At 31.6% G+C, this 15,749-nt stretch overlaps 3 protein-coding genes across 13 annotated transcripts; 1 reads left to right on the top strand and 2 right to left on the bottom strand.

Annotated features, from left to right (window-relative positions):
* The first annotated feature begins 358 nt into the window (after positions 1-358).
* On the top strand, positions 359-1,904 carry LOC108607356 (rho GTPase-activating protein 6). Its single transcript, XM_017998050.2, has 6 exons — positions 359-591; positions 649-799; positions 876-1,164; positions 1,215-1,349; positions 1,408-1,631; positions 1,702-1,904. Exons 1-6 carry the CDS (start codon positions 373-375, stop codon positions 1,875-1,877), a joined length of 1,194 nt encoding a protein of 397 aa, XP_017853539.1. The 5' UTR covers positions 359-372; the 3' UTR covers positions 1,878-1,904.
* A 102-nt stretch (positions 1,905-2,006) lies between these two features.
* Positions 2,007-7,365, bottom strand: LOC108607428 (zwei Ig domain protein zig-8). Of its 5 annotated transcripts, none has more exons than XM_017998242.2 (10): positions 7,121-7,224; positions 6,808-6,885; positions 6,478-6,624; positions 6,276-6,391; positions 5,939-6,149; positions 5,790-5,840; positions 5,622-5,724; positions 5,367-5,554; positions 5,137-5,304; positions 2,007-2,076 (listed from the first exon to the last, which is right to left on the bottom strand). In XM_017998242.2, the coding sequence occupies exons 3-9, from the start codon at positions 6,599-6,601 to the stop codon at positions 5,153-5,155; spliced, it is 945 nt and encodes a 314-aa protein (XP_017853731.1). In that variant the 5' UTR covers positions 6,602-6,624; positions 6,808-6,885; positions 7,121-7,224; the 3' UTR covers positions 2,007-2,076; positions 5,137-5,152. The 5 variants fall into 5 exon arrangements, with proteins under 5 accessions (XP_017853731.1, XP_017853728.1, XP_017853727.1 ...); XM_017998239.2 differs by having other exon boundaries at positions 2,008-2,076; positions 5,790-5,843; positions 6,804-6,885; positions 7,121-7,222; XM_017998238.2 differs by having other exon boundaries at positions 2,008-2,076; positions 5,790-5,843; positions 7,121-7,222.
* A 551-nt stretch (positions 7,366-7,916) lies between these two features.
* On the bottom strand, positions 7,917-15,312 carry LOC108607395. Of its 7 annotated transcripts, none has more exons than XM_017998164.2 (12): positions 15,014-15,312; positions 14,544-14,604; positions 13,689-14,252; positions 13,510-13,602; positions 13,075-13,425; positions 11,970-12,054; positions 11,436-11,624; positions 10,397-10,624; positions 9,604-9,926; positions 9,438-9,537; positions 8,797-9,348; positions 7,917-8,583 (listed from the first exon to the last, which is right to left on the bottom strand). In XM_017998164.2, the coding sequence occupies exons 2-12, from the start codon at positions 14,574-14,576 to the stop codon at positions 7,988-7,990; spliced, it is 3,114 nt and encodes a 1,037-aa protein (XP_017853653.1). In that variant the 5' UTR covers positions 14,577-14,604; positions 15,014-15,312; the 3' UTR covers positions 7,917-7,987. The 7 variants fall into 7 exon arrangements, with proteins under 7 accessions (XP_017853653.1, XP_017853652.1, XP_017853654.1 ...); XM_017998163.2 differs by having other exon boundaries at positions 9,604-10,019; positions 15,014-15,310; XM_017998165.2 differs by lacking the exon at positions 10,397-10,624 and having other exon boundaries at positions 15,014-15,311.
* Between the last annotated feature and the right edge of the window lie 437 nt (positions 15,313-15,749).

Genomic DNA, 15,749 nt, shown 5'->3' with positions numbered 1-15,749 from the left:
TAGACTCTGGGTTGGGAACGGCATCAAGATTGGCATCAAAAATCTCCCTGGCATCTCGAGTATTTCATAGAACTGACAAAAATAGTTCTCATGATGGGAAACTCAATGACAAGTTTGCGTGTAATCGACAATATATACTATATAAATAATATATAAAATTATTAATTATATATATAATATATAATTATATATATATATATAGTATAATACTATATATATATAATTATAGATATATATAGTATATTTATAGATTAACAGATAATTGATCAAGAGTATTTTTATAATTATTAGGTACGTTCTTGTGAAAGCTTACCAACAAGCTCTTCAGATTACACAGAGCACCAAGCAGCAACTGAATATTTTGCCAATCTGATGAAATCTTCATCAACTTCACAACAAATTTCACGCAGCCAATTTGACATAAGGAATGTTGATTTGGACATGGATAGAAGTATTTACGATGACAGTAAATCCACTTCACAGTTAAATGTCCCTAAATTTATTTTAAGCTGTATAGAATATTTGGAAGAGCACGGACTTCAAAAAGTAGGTCTATTTCGAGTCAGTACTTCGAAAAAGCGTTTAAAGCAAGTAAGTAGTCTTATATGAGCCATCAAAAAAATTATATTTTAACTGTAAAATGAACAGCTACGTGATGATTTTGATAAAAATAGAAATATGTGCATTCCGGATAACACTTGCCCACATGATGTAGCAACGTTACTAAAAGAGTTCTTAAGAGATCTACCCGAACCTCTGCTATGCAATCGATTGTATTCAACATTTTTGGAAACTCAGAGTAAGATCATCTCATTAGTTGAGAGTCATATTTTTTAAGTATTTTTATATTTGCTTTTCCTAATGATCTTTAAAAGAAATTCGAAACCGACGACTACAATTGGAAGCCATATCGCATTTAATAAAACTACTACCAATCGCACATCGTGACACCTTATTCGTACTTTTAAGATTTTTGGCAAATGTGGCTACGCATTGCGATGACATTCTAGACAATGAGGGCAAAGTTCATATTAGGGGAAATAAAATGGACAGCAACAATTTATCAACCGTGTTTGCTCCGAACATTTTACGCGAAGACACCACTGCCAAATCTACCGAGCGCAGAGAGCAGGGCAATATGTCCGACGGAATAAATGTCATCAGGTAACGTGCTTTTAAACTTTGTAATCATGCTCATTGTTTATTTTTTGTAGAATTATGATTGATCATTTCGAAGACGTTTTTAAAGTACCTGGAGACGTTATTGACATTTTATATTCCCACATGCTGGATACTTGTCCCGATAAATTAAACGATGTAATCAAAAGTAAATTAAACAAATCCCTAAGGTATGCTATTTTTATTATTAAGCTGACAAAAATCATTATTTAATATATGTATCGTTAGTGCCCAAGGCGCCGAGTCCATGCCACAAGATAGTCAATTTAGTATCGAAGACTCAGTTGTGGATTCAAATGCAGACACACAATGTAATGTAATTATTTTATGTGAAGGCAGACGTCAATCAACGCTGCAAGACAGCAAGAATGTGTTTTCGGCAAGTTTACAAATATCAAACATGGACCAAATATCAACCAAGCAATTAAAGCATAGTGGCGTAAGTCATGATGGTGAGTTTACAGGACGCAATAAAAGTATTGTATAGTTGAGTACAGAGAGTAACAACTAATTGCATCTTAGAGCCCAAATTACCAACAAGTATATCAAATATCGGTGGAGCCACATTATATGCCAAAACAGCCGAATTTGAAAAAACTGCTGGTAAAAAGAACAATTTGAATGTAAGCCAACACAGAAGCAGTAGAGGGTCAACTCTGTATAAGCGTCAGCAACTAATATCCAGCTCACGTCGTTGAGATTAAAAAAGAAAAGGAAAAGAGATTTGTGTGTATATATGTATATATAATTTATTATATTTAATTTTATTACATAAGACTATAGGAATATATAATTACACTTAACGTAGTATTTATGTATGTATTTATTTTTATTATAAAGTTATTTTGTTGGTAAACAAGTTTTTTTGCAATCTGTCCACTGCAATATATTTGTAATCTGTAACAAAAATTAACACAATTAATTATCACAGTGTTTTTGAGCTAACTTTTTGTTACGCCTTGATTACACGGACGCACTCATGTGTAAGGTTTCTATGGAAAATTCTAATTTAAACATTTCTGAACTTGAAACAAAACCGTTGTAAATAAGGAGAGGGGGAGAAAAGTTAAATTTCAAAATAAAACTTGATCTGCGCTGAAACTAGGATCTACATACATACATACCAAATTTTATATATTACCGTTTTAGACACTAATATATTGTTGATTATCCAGCAACACGGACAGACAGACATATTTCATACGATTTAATTTGTCTTCATGATCAAAAAAAAATATATATATATATTATGTATATATATACATATATATGTATATATACATATATTCTATAATTTTATAATATTATACGGTCGATTTTATAAAAATGTAAATGCTATGACATTTTTGTAAAAAATGGAAAAGGGTATTATGAAGATGTGCAAATGTATGTAGCAGGGAGAAGGAGGCGTGTCAGACCCCACAAAGTATATATATTCTTGATCAGCAAGACATGTCCGTTCGTCTGTCTGAATGTTGGAGCAACTGTTTCTCAGCAACTATAAGAGCTAGAGCAACCAAATTTTGTATGTAGATGCTCACCCAAACCCAAACGCTTTTATTTTTATTTTTTTCTATTTCTTCACCCTCTTCCGCAAATCCAAAAAACGGATTACAAGAATATTATTTAGCAATTAAAATATATTTAATAATCTAAAATAATTCATAAATACGCTTTCTCATGCTTTTGACTGATGTAAATTTCAAAACGATCGGATAAAAACCTTTATTATTTACATGCCAATTTTCACTATAGGCGTGTTCTTACTGATGCGCCATACAAACGTCGCTGTGACGCGTTAGCTGTTTTGTATGTATATATGGCTTTGTGAGTGCATGCGTGTATTTGGTGCGATGCTCCAGTCAAAGTTGATTGCGCACAACTTTAATTTGTCCACTTGTTTTTAAGTGGTTCTCTGAAACTATACGCATCGTATTTACTTCCAAATACAATAGCTTTTGTACTCATAGGTACATGGTCACACTACTCTATTGAAGGACACTGAATTTGAATTATGTTTTACAAAAAGCACTACAAATTACCAAAGAAAAATACTTTTACATACAACAGTACGAGTTCTATTTTCATCGGCCAAAATCGCTTCTTGACCGACTCCTAGGTTCGGTATGCTTTAGCATAATGTGCTGCCTAAAAAGCTGTCTAGCGCAGTTATTATTATAACTCTAAATAAAGAAGACGCCTAACTCTTAGCATTTTCGATCACATTTACTTTTAGATGACTTATGGATTTATCGGTAACTAGTGGATTTGTCGATAATTATTAATTCATTTGTGACTCATATTGATTGAGAGAAACTGCACTTTTCAAGTAATTTTTAAAATCTGAGCATGCGCAACACATTAAATATAGTCAAGGGATTTTGGTGTTTAAATTCACTTTTATCGAGGGTAAAAATTGAGTTTACCCGGCACCTTTTCCAAACTCACTAAATATGTTTCATAATCAGCCGAAGGCCACGCTGCTAGTGCTATTAAGTATCATTAAGTTTTGTATAATCTCCTTTCTCTCGATTAATAATTATTATAATAATGTTTAATAGATTTTAGTTCAAATTGCGGATTTCTATCTCTTGCCGATCGTAAACGAAATTTTTATTGGAACGAAGTTTTCCCGGAGATCACATTTTGATCTGGTTTATTAAATCTTATGATCATGATCGTGTGAAGACCTTAGATATTTATGATACAATTTTTGGTAAAAGTTCAGTCTACCATTTTATATATATATATATATAGAAGAAAACACATAGAAGATAAATATAGGTCACAGAATTTCAAACTAACCTTAAATCTACCCCAAATCATATACGAGATGATTATAGGTTATTTTGAAATCTCCACCACTTGATTCAAAGATTTGGCAATGATATGAGCCTTAAAAAGCTTATACTGCATAAAAAGTAATAATGTTCTAGGAAAGTCATTTCCATCTTAAAAATGTTTTTATTCGTGATTTCCAATTAAGCAAAATTTCTAAGAGATACTATTGAACTCTAATAGATTTATGCTTTGCCGTGCGCTGTTAGAGTTGAATAGTATCTCGATTCAGAGAGATGCCGCCCAATTTCAAAATTATTTTTATTTCATTTAAACTCTTTACTTTAAATGCGCAATATACTTATGTCAATACCAATAATGATGAATTTAATTTGACAATAATTAATAATGAGAGAGCATTTTGCTAGAGAGCTGAAATTTTCACTAAAATTCTATATTGGAAAACTGAATTTGATATTTTCACTAAAAATATAAATATAGTTATAGAAATACAAAAGTTATCAAAAAATCCGAAAGCTATCGAAAATTTTAAGTGATCGAAATGTCAAATAATGTAAAATATATCGAAAATACCAAATCTTAGAAATTAGCCTTAAAGTTGTCGGAAAATGTAAAATTAATCGATAAGTACACAATTATGTGGTAATACGCCATAAAAATTGATAACAGTCATAAATATTGCTGTATGTTTTTGATGAACTAACATGAATGATCAGCGAGACATAACAAAATGAAATATATTTAACAAATTCGCAAAAACTAAATTTCCAACTAAATAAAAATGGCTTTCATAACGAGAGAATGTTGTATGTATGAAAATATATATATTTTTTGACTGAGCGCACCCAGGGTATGGGTATCATGTGTGCATTTGGTATCGTTTCTTATCATTATCTATAAAATAAAATTTAACCACTATAACTATTAATGCAACAACTTAAACTGGTATAAGATGAAAAAAATTAAGATAAGATCTCGTGAAGCTAGTGGAGTAAGAGGCGACGACCTTTTTAGTATAAAGGTTTTTGTTTGCATTTTAAATACTAATACTTTCCCACTACTTATGCGCCTTTTTTTAAAGGGACAATTTGTAGAACATATTTTTTAAAATAAAATCTAGACCGAAATATGTTTGAATTCCCTAATAATATAATTTACCTTTTTTCTAAATTAGTCATCTTAAATTTCGATGTATTATGCACTGGGATAGGTTTGGAAATTTAAAAATCAGTATTTTTGATATGGTCAAACACATAATTGTGATTGCGGTTGCAGAAGCCCTCGTTACGCTAGCATTGCTGGTTTGCATAGCAGCCGGCTGTTCCCCTACAGGTAGAGTACATAAAGTATTTTGAATATGCATCTGTAAGTTTTTTTTATTGTCTTACCAGTTAGTACATGAACACGTACAGAGGCAGGTACGGCTGCATTTGGCACGCATGTGTAGTTGCCCGAGTCTCTGAGGGAAGCACGAGTTAACATCAGACGACTGGTGGTGCCAGTATCGGTTTTTTCAGTTTCCAAGCTTATCCCGCCGCGAAGCGAATCAAAGTCTACTATTGATGATCCGTGGTACCTTTTCAGAAAGTATAGTTGCTTTGTAGCCAATAAATCAACTAAATATTACGAGACAATATTTTTACCACAGCACGGACGAGGCATGAACATTTACCGCGCAGGCCAATGCAATAGTACTGTCTTTCTTAACATGGATCTCAGTCGATCCCAAGATTTTTGCTCTGGCAGCTTTATAAAATGTAAAATGTTGCATCATTGCTTAGAGTTCTTATTTAGAATTGTATTGATCCAACCTTTTGCATCATAGTAGAGTATTTCTGAGTTCTTTTCTCTTATTTCGCTCTCTGCTGCAATAAATAATAAAAATACCTGATTGTTTGAAAACTGCTTAAGTTAAAATATAAAAAAAAAAAAATAAATGCGATAGAGAAACAATAATTACCAGATATTTCTAAAGTAATTGCCAAATTTATTTTAGGTTCAGTATTCACTTGACACTCGTAAATGCCGCTGTCCCGTGGTTGAGCGTAATCAATCTTCAAGTCCCAATCATCAGTGTTTGGTGGATGCATTACTGAAAAGCGTTGATCCCCAGTGTAGGTATAAATATTTGTTGTGAGAATATGCAGATCCCTTTTTCGCATCCAAGATACCTATACACAAGTTAAACAATCGAGTAATTTAAACTATCATAAGTAGTTAATATATGCAAAAGATATACAAAGTGTCAATATACGTAATGCAGTTGTTTAACTTTAATTTATTATTTACGAACGTACTGTACGATTTCCCTTATTCTTAACTCGGCATCTTAGAATTGCTGCTTCATCAACGACACCCGAAATATTTCTGGGACTTATGTCGTCAAAGTAGGGCTTGGCCACATCGGCTATATCTGTAAATTGATTAAAATATGATATCATTATGAATCCTTTAAAATCTTGATCAACGTTAGGTGATCCCGATTACCATTAATATTACCATTATTTGTGAACGATGATGCACAGATATGCTGAAGACGACTATTAAAATTTAAAATCAAAAAGATTATTGGTGTAACCTTTTGTAAATTTTCCATGCAGTTTCTCCTTTCAAATGAAGCCATAATATCCGTTAAGACTCAGTGTACTATATAAAAATGAGAATTGTAATTTATATAAAACGGTTAATGTGAATGATTTTCTGTATGTATGTACATATATGCACATTATAATTTTTAATAATACTTTATAATTTTCCTCAGCATTTATTTTAAAGAATTTTTTTTTTTGCATCATTTATTTTTATTGTTACAAAGTAATACATACATACATAAGTAAATTATTTATGTGATCCAAACTGCATTTTTGGAGCACACGAAGTATTTTTCGTACACTTGCCCGCACAATTCTGAGTACACATAACAATAAAAAAAAAGCTAATATTAACTTGGCACTCAATATATTTGAATAAATTTATTTACAAAGTATATACATTTTTTACTTCACAGCCTTTTTCTAAATTAATATGATGCGGGCGATTGTGCATTTTATTAAATTAGTTTGACTAGTGTAAAAAATTTTTCTGTTTCTTTTATTCTTCATTTCATTGACATTGACAATAAAATACTATATTTAGTGCTTACTTGTCAACACACAGACAAAAGTTGTCAGACTTCATAAAATATGAAATATTAACATTTATTTCGTTGGTTTTCAGTAAAATATTACATTTCTGTCACATAAAAACTTGTTTAATATATTTATCCTTGCGATTTCCATTCCCAATACTTTTTCACGAATAATGCGCAACTCACCTTTTTTATTCAACCACCGTTTTCGTGCAGTATATGAACAATATCAAAAAAGCTTTCAGCGAGAAGCTTTCAAATCAACCCCAAAGTATGTATGTATTTACTCTTGCCTTCAGCTATAAAAATACTTAAAGTGACGTCAGACGAGGCACCAAAAGTGACACTTTATGCTATATGGCTTGGCTTTTTTCCGCCACTTTTTGCAAAATAGTGTGAATGCAAAAAAAACCAATTTATAAAACGACACTTTAATGCGATCGTCTGACAGCACTTTTATTATTAATTTAAATTAACAATTGTATTTTTATTTTACTTTTAAAAAAATTAAACAATGTGCTAAAACGAACAAATAAATCGAAACAAACAGGACTGCTCTACTTAAAAAAACAATATAGGTGATTAGTTCGATGAACAACTCTAGTGACCACCGTGCAAAGTCGAAAATCGATTTCTCCTTAATGGGAACTGTAACGATTTCGGTTAAGATTGTAAAATTTGTTAGTTTTTGTTAAAAGGTCTAATTTTAAATATACAAAACCCTTTTTTTATAATTTTTATTATTATTAATATTTAAAGACTCAAACAAATAATTACAAGCCAAAAAAGTTTTTTAATTGTAAATATATACATACACATGTATATATAAAAACACACAATAATTAAAACATGTCGTAAATCGTAAATCGCATTTAAAAGAATTTAAAAATCGGAGTATGGTAGGCTATTTGCTGCCGTCTCGTGCACCTTTGGGTAAAAGATATTTCGCTGAACATGATTTTTTGAAGGAAACCGGGATGCGTGACCGGTGCTCCAGCCACGCGCACAGTTATTGAAGCTCTTTTCAGAAGATTGCGAGGACATACTAAGTCCTGATGGCTTATAAGCCGTAAAGTGCGGCGCTGCTAAGTGCGGCTTTGATAAGAAAGTAGAGCTGCTGCCAACATCAACACATCCGGAGGCGATCGATTCATTGCGTGATCCCTGAAACTTAGAGAGCTTCTCAAAAGACAATGGAGATGGGCTGAAATTACATTGTCCTCCTGTTTGCGTACAGTTTGGAGCTACTTTCTGATAACTAGATGGTGAATAAAGCTGTTGCTTCGGCGGCACATTTGAATACAGGCCAGATGTGGAATTAAATAAAGGAAATCCGTTAAATGCATCATTGCTGTTTGATGCTGAATATCGATTAATCGACTGATTATCATTTGTTGAGCATTGAAAATCTGGATTTCTCGCTTGAGCTGGTGGAGGGGCATAACTAGCCAGAGCGATTTCCTTTGGCACATAAAGTCCTGAAAAGGAAATATTGTTGGTAGTTGAAATAAAATTACACAAGTTAAAACAAACATGAATTAAAAACTCCTTTAAGTACATGTAACTCAAAACGTATAGGGTCAAATTTTTGGTAAAAATATTCCTAAGACATTTAACATTGCTACAATGGGTTGAACAAGCTACAATCGATCACATCAATCGAAAGGTATTGTATGTACATTAAAGCTTGCCTTCAGCATCAGTTCTATCAATGTGATGTTCTAAAATAGATCCTTCGTTATTATTTGTATTCTCAGGGTCTTGCTTAATTGCAGGCAACATTGTTCTATTGGTGACAACTTTAATACGCGTTTCGTCTTCTAGCTCATTCAACGTCTGTTTCTCAAATGAGTAAATTAACTCCCGAACATTAACAGGTTCGACATCAGATGCATTTTTACTTTCTTTTCCTACAGAGACATTCAATTGATGAATATTTTGATTTTGCATTGGCGTAGGAGACTGTATATTGCGATTATTGTTGCACCCCTCAAGGATGCATTGTCGCTGATTAGTTATCGTTTGGTTTCTCATTTGCATTTCCAAAAAATATTTTTGAAATTGCTCAAGTTTCTGTAGTCTTTGATTCACATCTATAAGAATAAAAGGCGATGGTCCAATAGACTCTTCAATGCCCAGCGTTGACCGCTGAAGCGGATTGTGGTGAAAACTATATTCGTCCAAATCCATATATTCTTGATAATTGGTTTCCCCAAAAGACTCTGCAACATTCAACTTATCTTCTTCATTGGGAATAAAAGATTTTAAGTTTAAGAATACAATAATCTTAAGCTCATTTTTTTACTTTTGATCATATTTAAATGGGCATTACCTTTTGGCAATTCAACGTTTCTGCCTCCCCAGCCTTGGGCCACGCTTGGCTTGTAAGCTAGCTCCCTTTGTGGATTGATGGGTCCTGTAGATACCGTTGGCTACAAATAAAATTAATACTTTTAACACTAAGTATAAATGGTTCGATCAACAATTTGCTTATTTACACTCTTTTGTGAATCCATTCGCGCAATTGATTCGTGCGATTCCCCATTATCAAGGACATCTTGATTTAAATGCACTGGCGACGCCACTGATGCCAGGGGCGTTTGGCTTCGATAATTTTCATCTTCAACGAATGCAGTGCTGGCTGAACCGGAGTGAAGGGCAGCCTCCCAGGGAGACTTCACAACCTGTATACAGGGCTTTGAGTATTTCTCAATCAACTGATTTTGATGCATGTTAAGTTGCACGCGATGCCTGCCAGCATCAGAGTACGCTGGTAATATATTTGGAGAGGTTAAGGGCTTCGCCTGATACTGCTGGTAATCTGGAATGCCAGATGGACTGTGAGTACCTGCATTTGTTTCATCAATTACCCAATTATCAGCCTTTTTGCGACGTTTTGCGAAGAGCTCAGCTCCTTATATGTATACAGTTTATGCAAATTTTGTTGCAGGCAGAGTAGTTCAAGTAGATTTAAATTTTTTATGGCGCGTTTAAAGCATTTCGCGGCAAAGGCGAGGTCGAATGCGGAGGCGAAGCCAGTTCATTAAAAGCATTATTTGAGTATTGAAAAGTAAATACAAATACATACATATAAGAATTATTTGTCAATCAAATCAAAATTTAAATAAAAGCATATTTACACACATACATTTTAAAAATTATAAATTCCTCTATGGATTTTATATTTTGTAGTAACGAGTAAGCAATATATCAATAAATATTTTGTATAGCTTTTGCTAATATGTATGCATGTATATATTCTATTTAATATGATTTTGTGGATTATTTTACCTCGGCCTTTATGTAGCTGTAGCGCATGTATTAGCTCAGCACAATTATCAGGCGATAAAAGACCAGTTTCAATATTTATTGAGTCTTTAAGTGAATTATAGTCGCGGACTTGCCCTCGTGGATTCATTATTAGCTTTAATGGCATTTTGTCCAGTTTGGTTAGTTCTTGCGATAAATCCGATTCAGAATTCTCTTTATATAACGTATGACTTTCTAATGTATCGTCATCTAAGTTTGCATATAGTAATATCGAAGTACCAATATTTAATTATTTTAATAAAAAAAACCATTTTAAATTAAAATATGAATACGTAAATTTTAAATTGTAATTATTGCAAATAGAAATATTAAAAATTTGGGGCAAGTAGAATTAGCATAGACATATATAGGGGTGACACAGCATTTCCAAACACAGAACTTTAAATCTTCCTCTAATGATTTACAACCTGATCTTAGCCCTGTTCAAGCGGTTTTCAAAATCTCTAACTAGGCTAAGGATTCCTCTATAAATAAGCAATATAAAACTTGAGAGGCATAATAAGTACGATAGCATTATTATAATATGACTTTGTAAACACATATTTATAAATGTTTTAATATATGACTTTGTAAACACATATTTATAAATGTTTTAATATATGATTTTAAATTAAATGAATAAGTTAAAAAATAAAACTGTTTCTTACAATTAGTAAGTAAAAGAGCTAGAACAACCAAATGTTGTATATACATATGTACTCCTATGCCTAACCTATACCCAATCGCTTTTATTTTATTTATTTTCATTTCCTCTTCCTCAAATCGAAAAAAAACTGTTTACACCCAAAATTAATATTGTATATATAAATATAAAATAAAAAATATTTAAAAATATTTAGAATAATTAATCAGAAATAAATAAAAAATACCAGAAATAAATCACATGTTGTTGTTAAGCTTCCAAGGACTAATATAAAAATGTTTTATAAAGCTATGTAGATATGTCACTGAAGTTGACAATGCTTAAACCTCTTTAGAATTTTGAGTACGTATCGTTTACCTTGGCCACAACTTTCATGAACCCATTTGACTGAGCGTTTCTTCCGATTCACATACATTGATTGGCCTTTAGATTTTTGGTTGCTTATGTCACTCAATGAATGTGAGATTCGGCGGGCTAGCTCAACCTGGTCCTCCACAGTAGGATGCAGTGTTGGAGAATAAAATGCTGATGAAGCATATAGTTTTCCTATTTCAAACAAATTTCAATTGTATTATTATAATAGAGATTTACAAATTCACATTTGCTTCTGTTTATAAAAAGGCGATACGTAATCTAAGTATACAGACATATGTCCATCCAATAATACCTGTGGTTATTTTTCCCTACTCAATGCAGTTACTAAGCCGAGGTTCAATTTGAATCGGATTGCAAGCGTGGCTATTAGTAGCTTTATTTTAGTTAAAACTGATTGCTGCATTTTAATTGCTTTAGATTAATTTAAAAATAACGGCAAATAAATAATTGGGCAATCATTTAATGTTACGTATCACCTTTTGAAGCATTAATTAAGCTTCTTAGTACATTACTTACGGTTTCTCGGCAATATTTCGGGAGCATCTGTAGCTGGGGTAAATATTTTCCTTAAGTCAACGGTCCTTGACTCGCTAGTTGTTTCCTATTTAATTTTAATTTGATACACATATATAATTATATATGTATGTATGTATGCAAATAATATGTAAATACATATATCGTAGACATTCAAGATTTTTAATACTGATATAAGACATATTCATATGTATTTATGTATGTATTCGAACTTACAAATACACGCATATATGTATATTTTTCTTTTATGTACGTACATTAGGTTTTCTTCTTTGCCATAGTTTTGTGCTCAATTCGAGCAATATTTTCTTCTTTTCTTCGTCGAAACGATCGCTAGGCAAAAAACCACGTTCTCTTTTAATTGTACAATTGAAAGATCTATGTTGTGGCATATACAAATCACACGAGCGCCATGCATAAGGAGAATCGGATTGTCCCATTTGCTTATCCATATTATTTATATTACATTGTGATGGACTGAAATCCAGATCCATTTTACGACAATTGTAAATTGTTTCGAAGATGTTAGCGATAGTCAAATATCTTAATTTCGTCGTCCTCTGATACAAATAAAGTGGTTTTCCCTGATGAACATTAACTAATCTGCATATTCTTATATACAGCCATATTTATGTATTTGTATAAGTGTATATACATATATACATACGATTACTAAATCTCTCTCTCTCTCTCGCGGATGCTAATTATAGAAGCGCTCGGAGAAAATACAATACATAAAATATAACATGTATGTGGGTATATATAAAAACATATATGTCTAAATAAATAGATGCAGAGAGAGAAAGAGAGAGATCAACAGAAAGGCAGATTGCAAATTGGAGAGACATGTACTCATTCATCAAAAGCTAAAACATAGTATTATGAAATACACACACAAAAATTCACATACATACATATATAAGTACATACATATTTATGTTTGTTTATATACCATAATCATGATATGGAGAACAAATATTTTATGACTGGGTACATTCGTATCTATTATTACCTATAACCTACTTAAAACTCTAATAAAACTTGTTTCATTAAAACAGCTTAAATCATTATTGTATTTTTGACCTACCTTCACATCGTAAGATCCCTGATACATTTGCTTATGGTCTTCTTTAATTGATTGGGCATGGCTCCTTGGGTATTCTTGTGACAGAGTTGGAGCCTCTTTAAATGGAGCTTGTCTTTGGCATTCATTAGATTGCCGATTTCTCTGATCTACTTCGAGCTCCTGCTCCCTCAACTGGTTTTCAGCTATTAACTTTTGAGCCAAAAGTTGTTGCTGATGAATTTGGTTAGTCAGTTCCTTCTGTTTTTGAAGAAGTTGAAGCTCCTGCTCTTTTAGTTGTGTAATTTTCTCTTGAGCTTTAATATTGATATCAATATCCGAAATAATATGCTCAATTTGGTTATTGATATCTTTCTAAAAGTTAACAGTTTTAAAACAAAAAGAAATGTACATTAATGAAAGGATAAAAGGCAAAAAAAAAGAAACGAAATTTCTTACTTTTGAATTAGTTATTCCGTCGGAAACTTGTTCAATTTTAAGAGGCTCAGATTTTTCCGAATGATCCGCTGGTTCTAAATTAACGTTTTCGACCTATGCAAATATATAAATATTTACCAATCGTATAAAAATGTGTGTACGTTAATAATCAGATAATATATATATTTGTTATTAAATACTTCTTTAATTTTGTTTTCTGTTTCCACCACTTCAGGAAAAGAGTCCTCAGATAGCTCACGAGTTTCTTCTTCTTCGTTTTCTTCTTCATTATTTTCAGTTACTTTAGAGAGATCTGTAGCGAGCGATTCCCCAGACTGTTCCAATGTATTTTCACCCTTTTCATTTTCAGACTCTATATTGTTTGTTTCCTTCTTAATATCTTTTTCATATTCTTTTATAATTTCCATATCCTTTGTATTGTCTAGATTGGTTTCTATCTTTATTTCGGATTTCAGATTTTCTTGATCTGTATTTTCTTTGACACTGACCTCTTCTGTTTCTGTAGTTAAGGTTTTACTATTATTAACTTGTTCGTCTGTAGTTGTTATTTCTTCGGACTCCTCATTTCTAGTTGTATCATCCTGCTGACATTCAACTATTTCTTCAGTGGATTTCATAGAAGTTTCAATGATAGATTCATCAGATTTATATTTTTTCATATTTGAGGACTCCATCCTTTTTTCCATCGTCTCAGCATCAGAAACATCAACCGATTCAGAACTATCAGTTTCTTTGACACTTGTCTTTATATATATAATTATAAAAAAACAGCCAGTTTATATATTACTTAATTACAAGTAGTATTCGATTAACAAGCAGTCACGCATTTTCTTGGCAAGCGGTTAAAAGATTTTATTATTAAGCTATAATTATATCCATGTACAATAATATTGCTAGGTAGAAGCAGCAGAAGTCATACGCAGCAGAAGAATATACAATTTTATGTTCCAAATCTGAATTTATTTGCAGTTTTAGTGCCTCATTATAATCAGCTGTAGAAATCAATGTTAATTTTAGTTTTCTTTCAGACTTACCACATTCTCGATAACTGTTGAATTAGCATCCATTTTAATAGTTACTCAAATTTACTTGTTACTATATAAAACAAAACGAAAATATTTTTTTTTACTAATTTCCAACGAAACTTAAGAATAAATGCATAAATACATACATATTTAAGTTTATTTTACACATACATACATAAGTTTCTTATGATAACTAATAGTTGATACCGAATATACTATCCTAAATAATTTTTTACGGTTAATATTAAATGTACCACCTGTTAAGACATATTTTTGATTTTGTATTTGTATATATGTATACTTTTGATAAAAAAAAAACATATATAAATGAAAATAAACAAATCAAACATATGTAAGCTTACATATGCATATGTATACTTGTATATTGCATAATTCACGATTAAGTTCAGACTTTTTAATTTTTAGATCTACTTATGCATATACGTATTTTACTAACATGCCTAATGTTTGAAACTTACCTAGTTTTCTTCAATTATTTAGTTATGTATACACGTTTTACAAGTTGAATGCCTTACAAGCAAATTTTAAATAACGGTCTAAACTTGTGTAAGAAAACAATTTTATTAAATGCCGTCCGGACTAAAATAATGACCTCGAGCAAGTTTTTTGTCTGTATAGATGTGTACATGTATTCATATGTACATGTTCATGTACATTTCATATGTATGTATGTATAAGGAAAAATGTACTGTATACACAGGGTACGATGTATATTTTTTTTATTTAAATATGAGTGCACTTCAAAGATAGCGTCCACACTGTCCACATTCTTTTTATTTACTATATTGCCAACTCCCAGAATATTCACGAATTCGTATTTGATACACACTAATTCTCATACATACATAGTTTTATTTAAAAATACAGTCGTACAGATGTTATATGTTGATAGATATTATATACAGAAAAATATATGTACATACATATGTTTATATATAATTTATCGGTACATGTGAGCTATATAAACTGTGACATACATATGTATATTAATGTGTGCATAGACTTTTGTGTCTAAATGTGTATTCCTTTTTTTTTTTTGAGCAAATAAATACTTTCTATCCATCTAATATACATATAGCTACCTATTTACAATTGTTAACAGAGATCATTAATTTTTGAACTCCAGCCCTAACTACCATTCTGGTTTGAATTTACGCTTTAGGTGTATGTCGCTTAGCGGTATGTCGATAAGTT

Source organism: Drosophila busckii, chromosome 4, assembly GCF_011750605.1.
Source record: "Drosophila busckii strain San Diego stock center, stock number 13000-0081.31 chromosome 4, ASM1175060v1, whole genome shotgun sequence".
Taxonomy (NCBI): Eukaryota; Metazoa; Arthropoda; class Insecta; order Diptera; family Drosophilidae; genus Drosophila; species Drosophila busckii.
The sequence above is the reverse complement of the archived record's forward strand: the minus strand, read 5'-3'. Positions and strand labels throughout refer to the sequence as shown.

What these genes read in the sequence shown, in the direction of transcription:
- LOC108607356 (XM_017998050.2), top strand. Translation starts at nt 373, where the DNA reads ATGAAATCTTCATCAACTTCACAACAAATTTCACGCAGCCAATTTGAC. An exon ending in CGAAAAAGCGTTTAAAGCAA is followed by an intron (nt 592 to 648) that starts GTAAGTAGTCTT and finishes TAAAATGAACAG; the next exon opens with CTACGTGATGATTTTGATAA. An exon ending in AAATTAAACAAATCCCTAAG is followed by an intron (nt 1,350 to 1,407) that starts GTATGCTATTTT and finishes ATGTATCGTTAG; the next exon opens with TGCCCAAGGCGCCGAGTCCA.
- LOC108607428 (XM_017998240.2), bottom strand. Translation starts at nt 6,601, where the DNA reads ATGGCTTCATTTGAAAGGAGAAACTGCATGGAAAATTTACAAAAGGTT. An exon ending in ACTCTACTATGATGCAAAAG is followed by an intron (nt 5,725 to 5,789) that starts GTTGGATCAATA and finishes CATTTTATAAAG; the next exon opens with CTGCCAGAGCAAAAATCTTG. An exon ending in ACGTGTTCATGTACTAACTG is followed by an intron (nt 5,305 to 5,366) that starts GTAAGACAATAA and finishes CTCTACCTGTAG; the next exon opens with GGGAACAGCCGGCTGCTATG.
- LOC108607395 (XM_017998163.2), bottom strand. Translation starts at nt 14,576, where the DNA reads ATGGATGCTAATTCAACAGTTATCGAGAATGTG. An exon ending in ACGGAATAACTAATTCAAAA is followed by an intron (nt 13,426 to 13,509) that starts GTAAGAAATTTC and finishes GTTAACTTTTAG; the next exon opens with AAAGATATCAATAACCAAAT. An exon ending in TCATGAAAGTTGTGGCCAAG is followed by an intron (nt 10,625 to 11,435) that starts GTAAACGATACG and finishes ATGCAAACTTAG; the next exon opens with ATGACGATACATTAGAAAGT.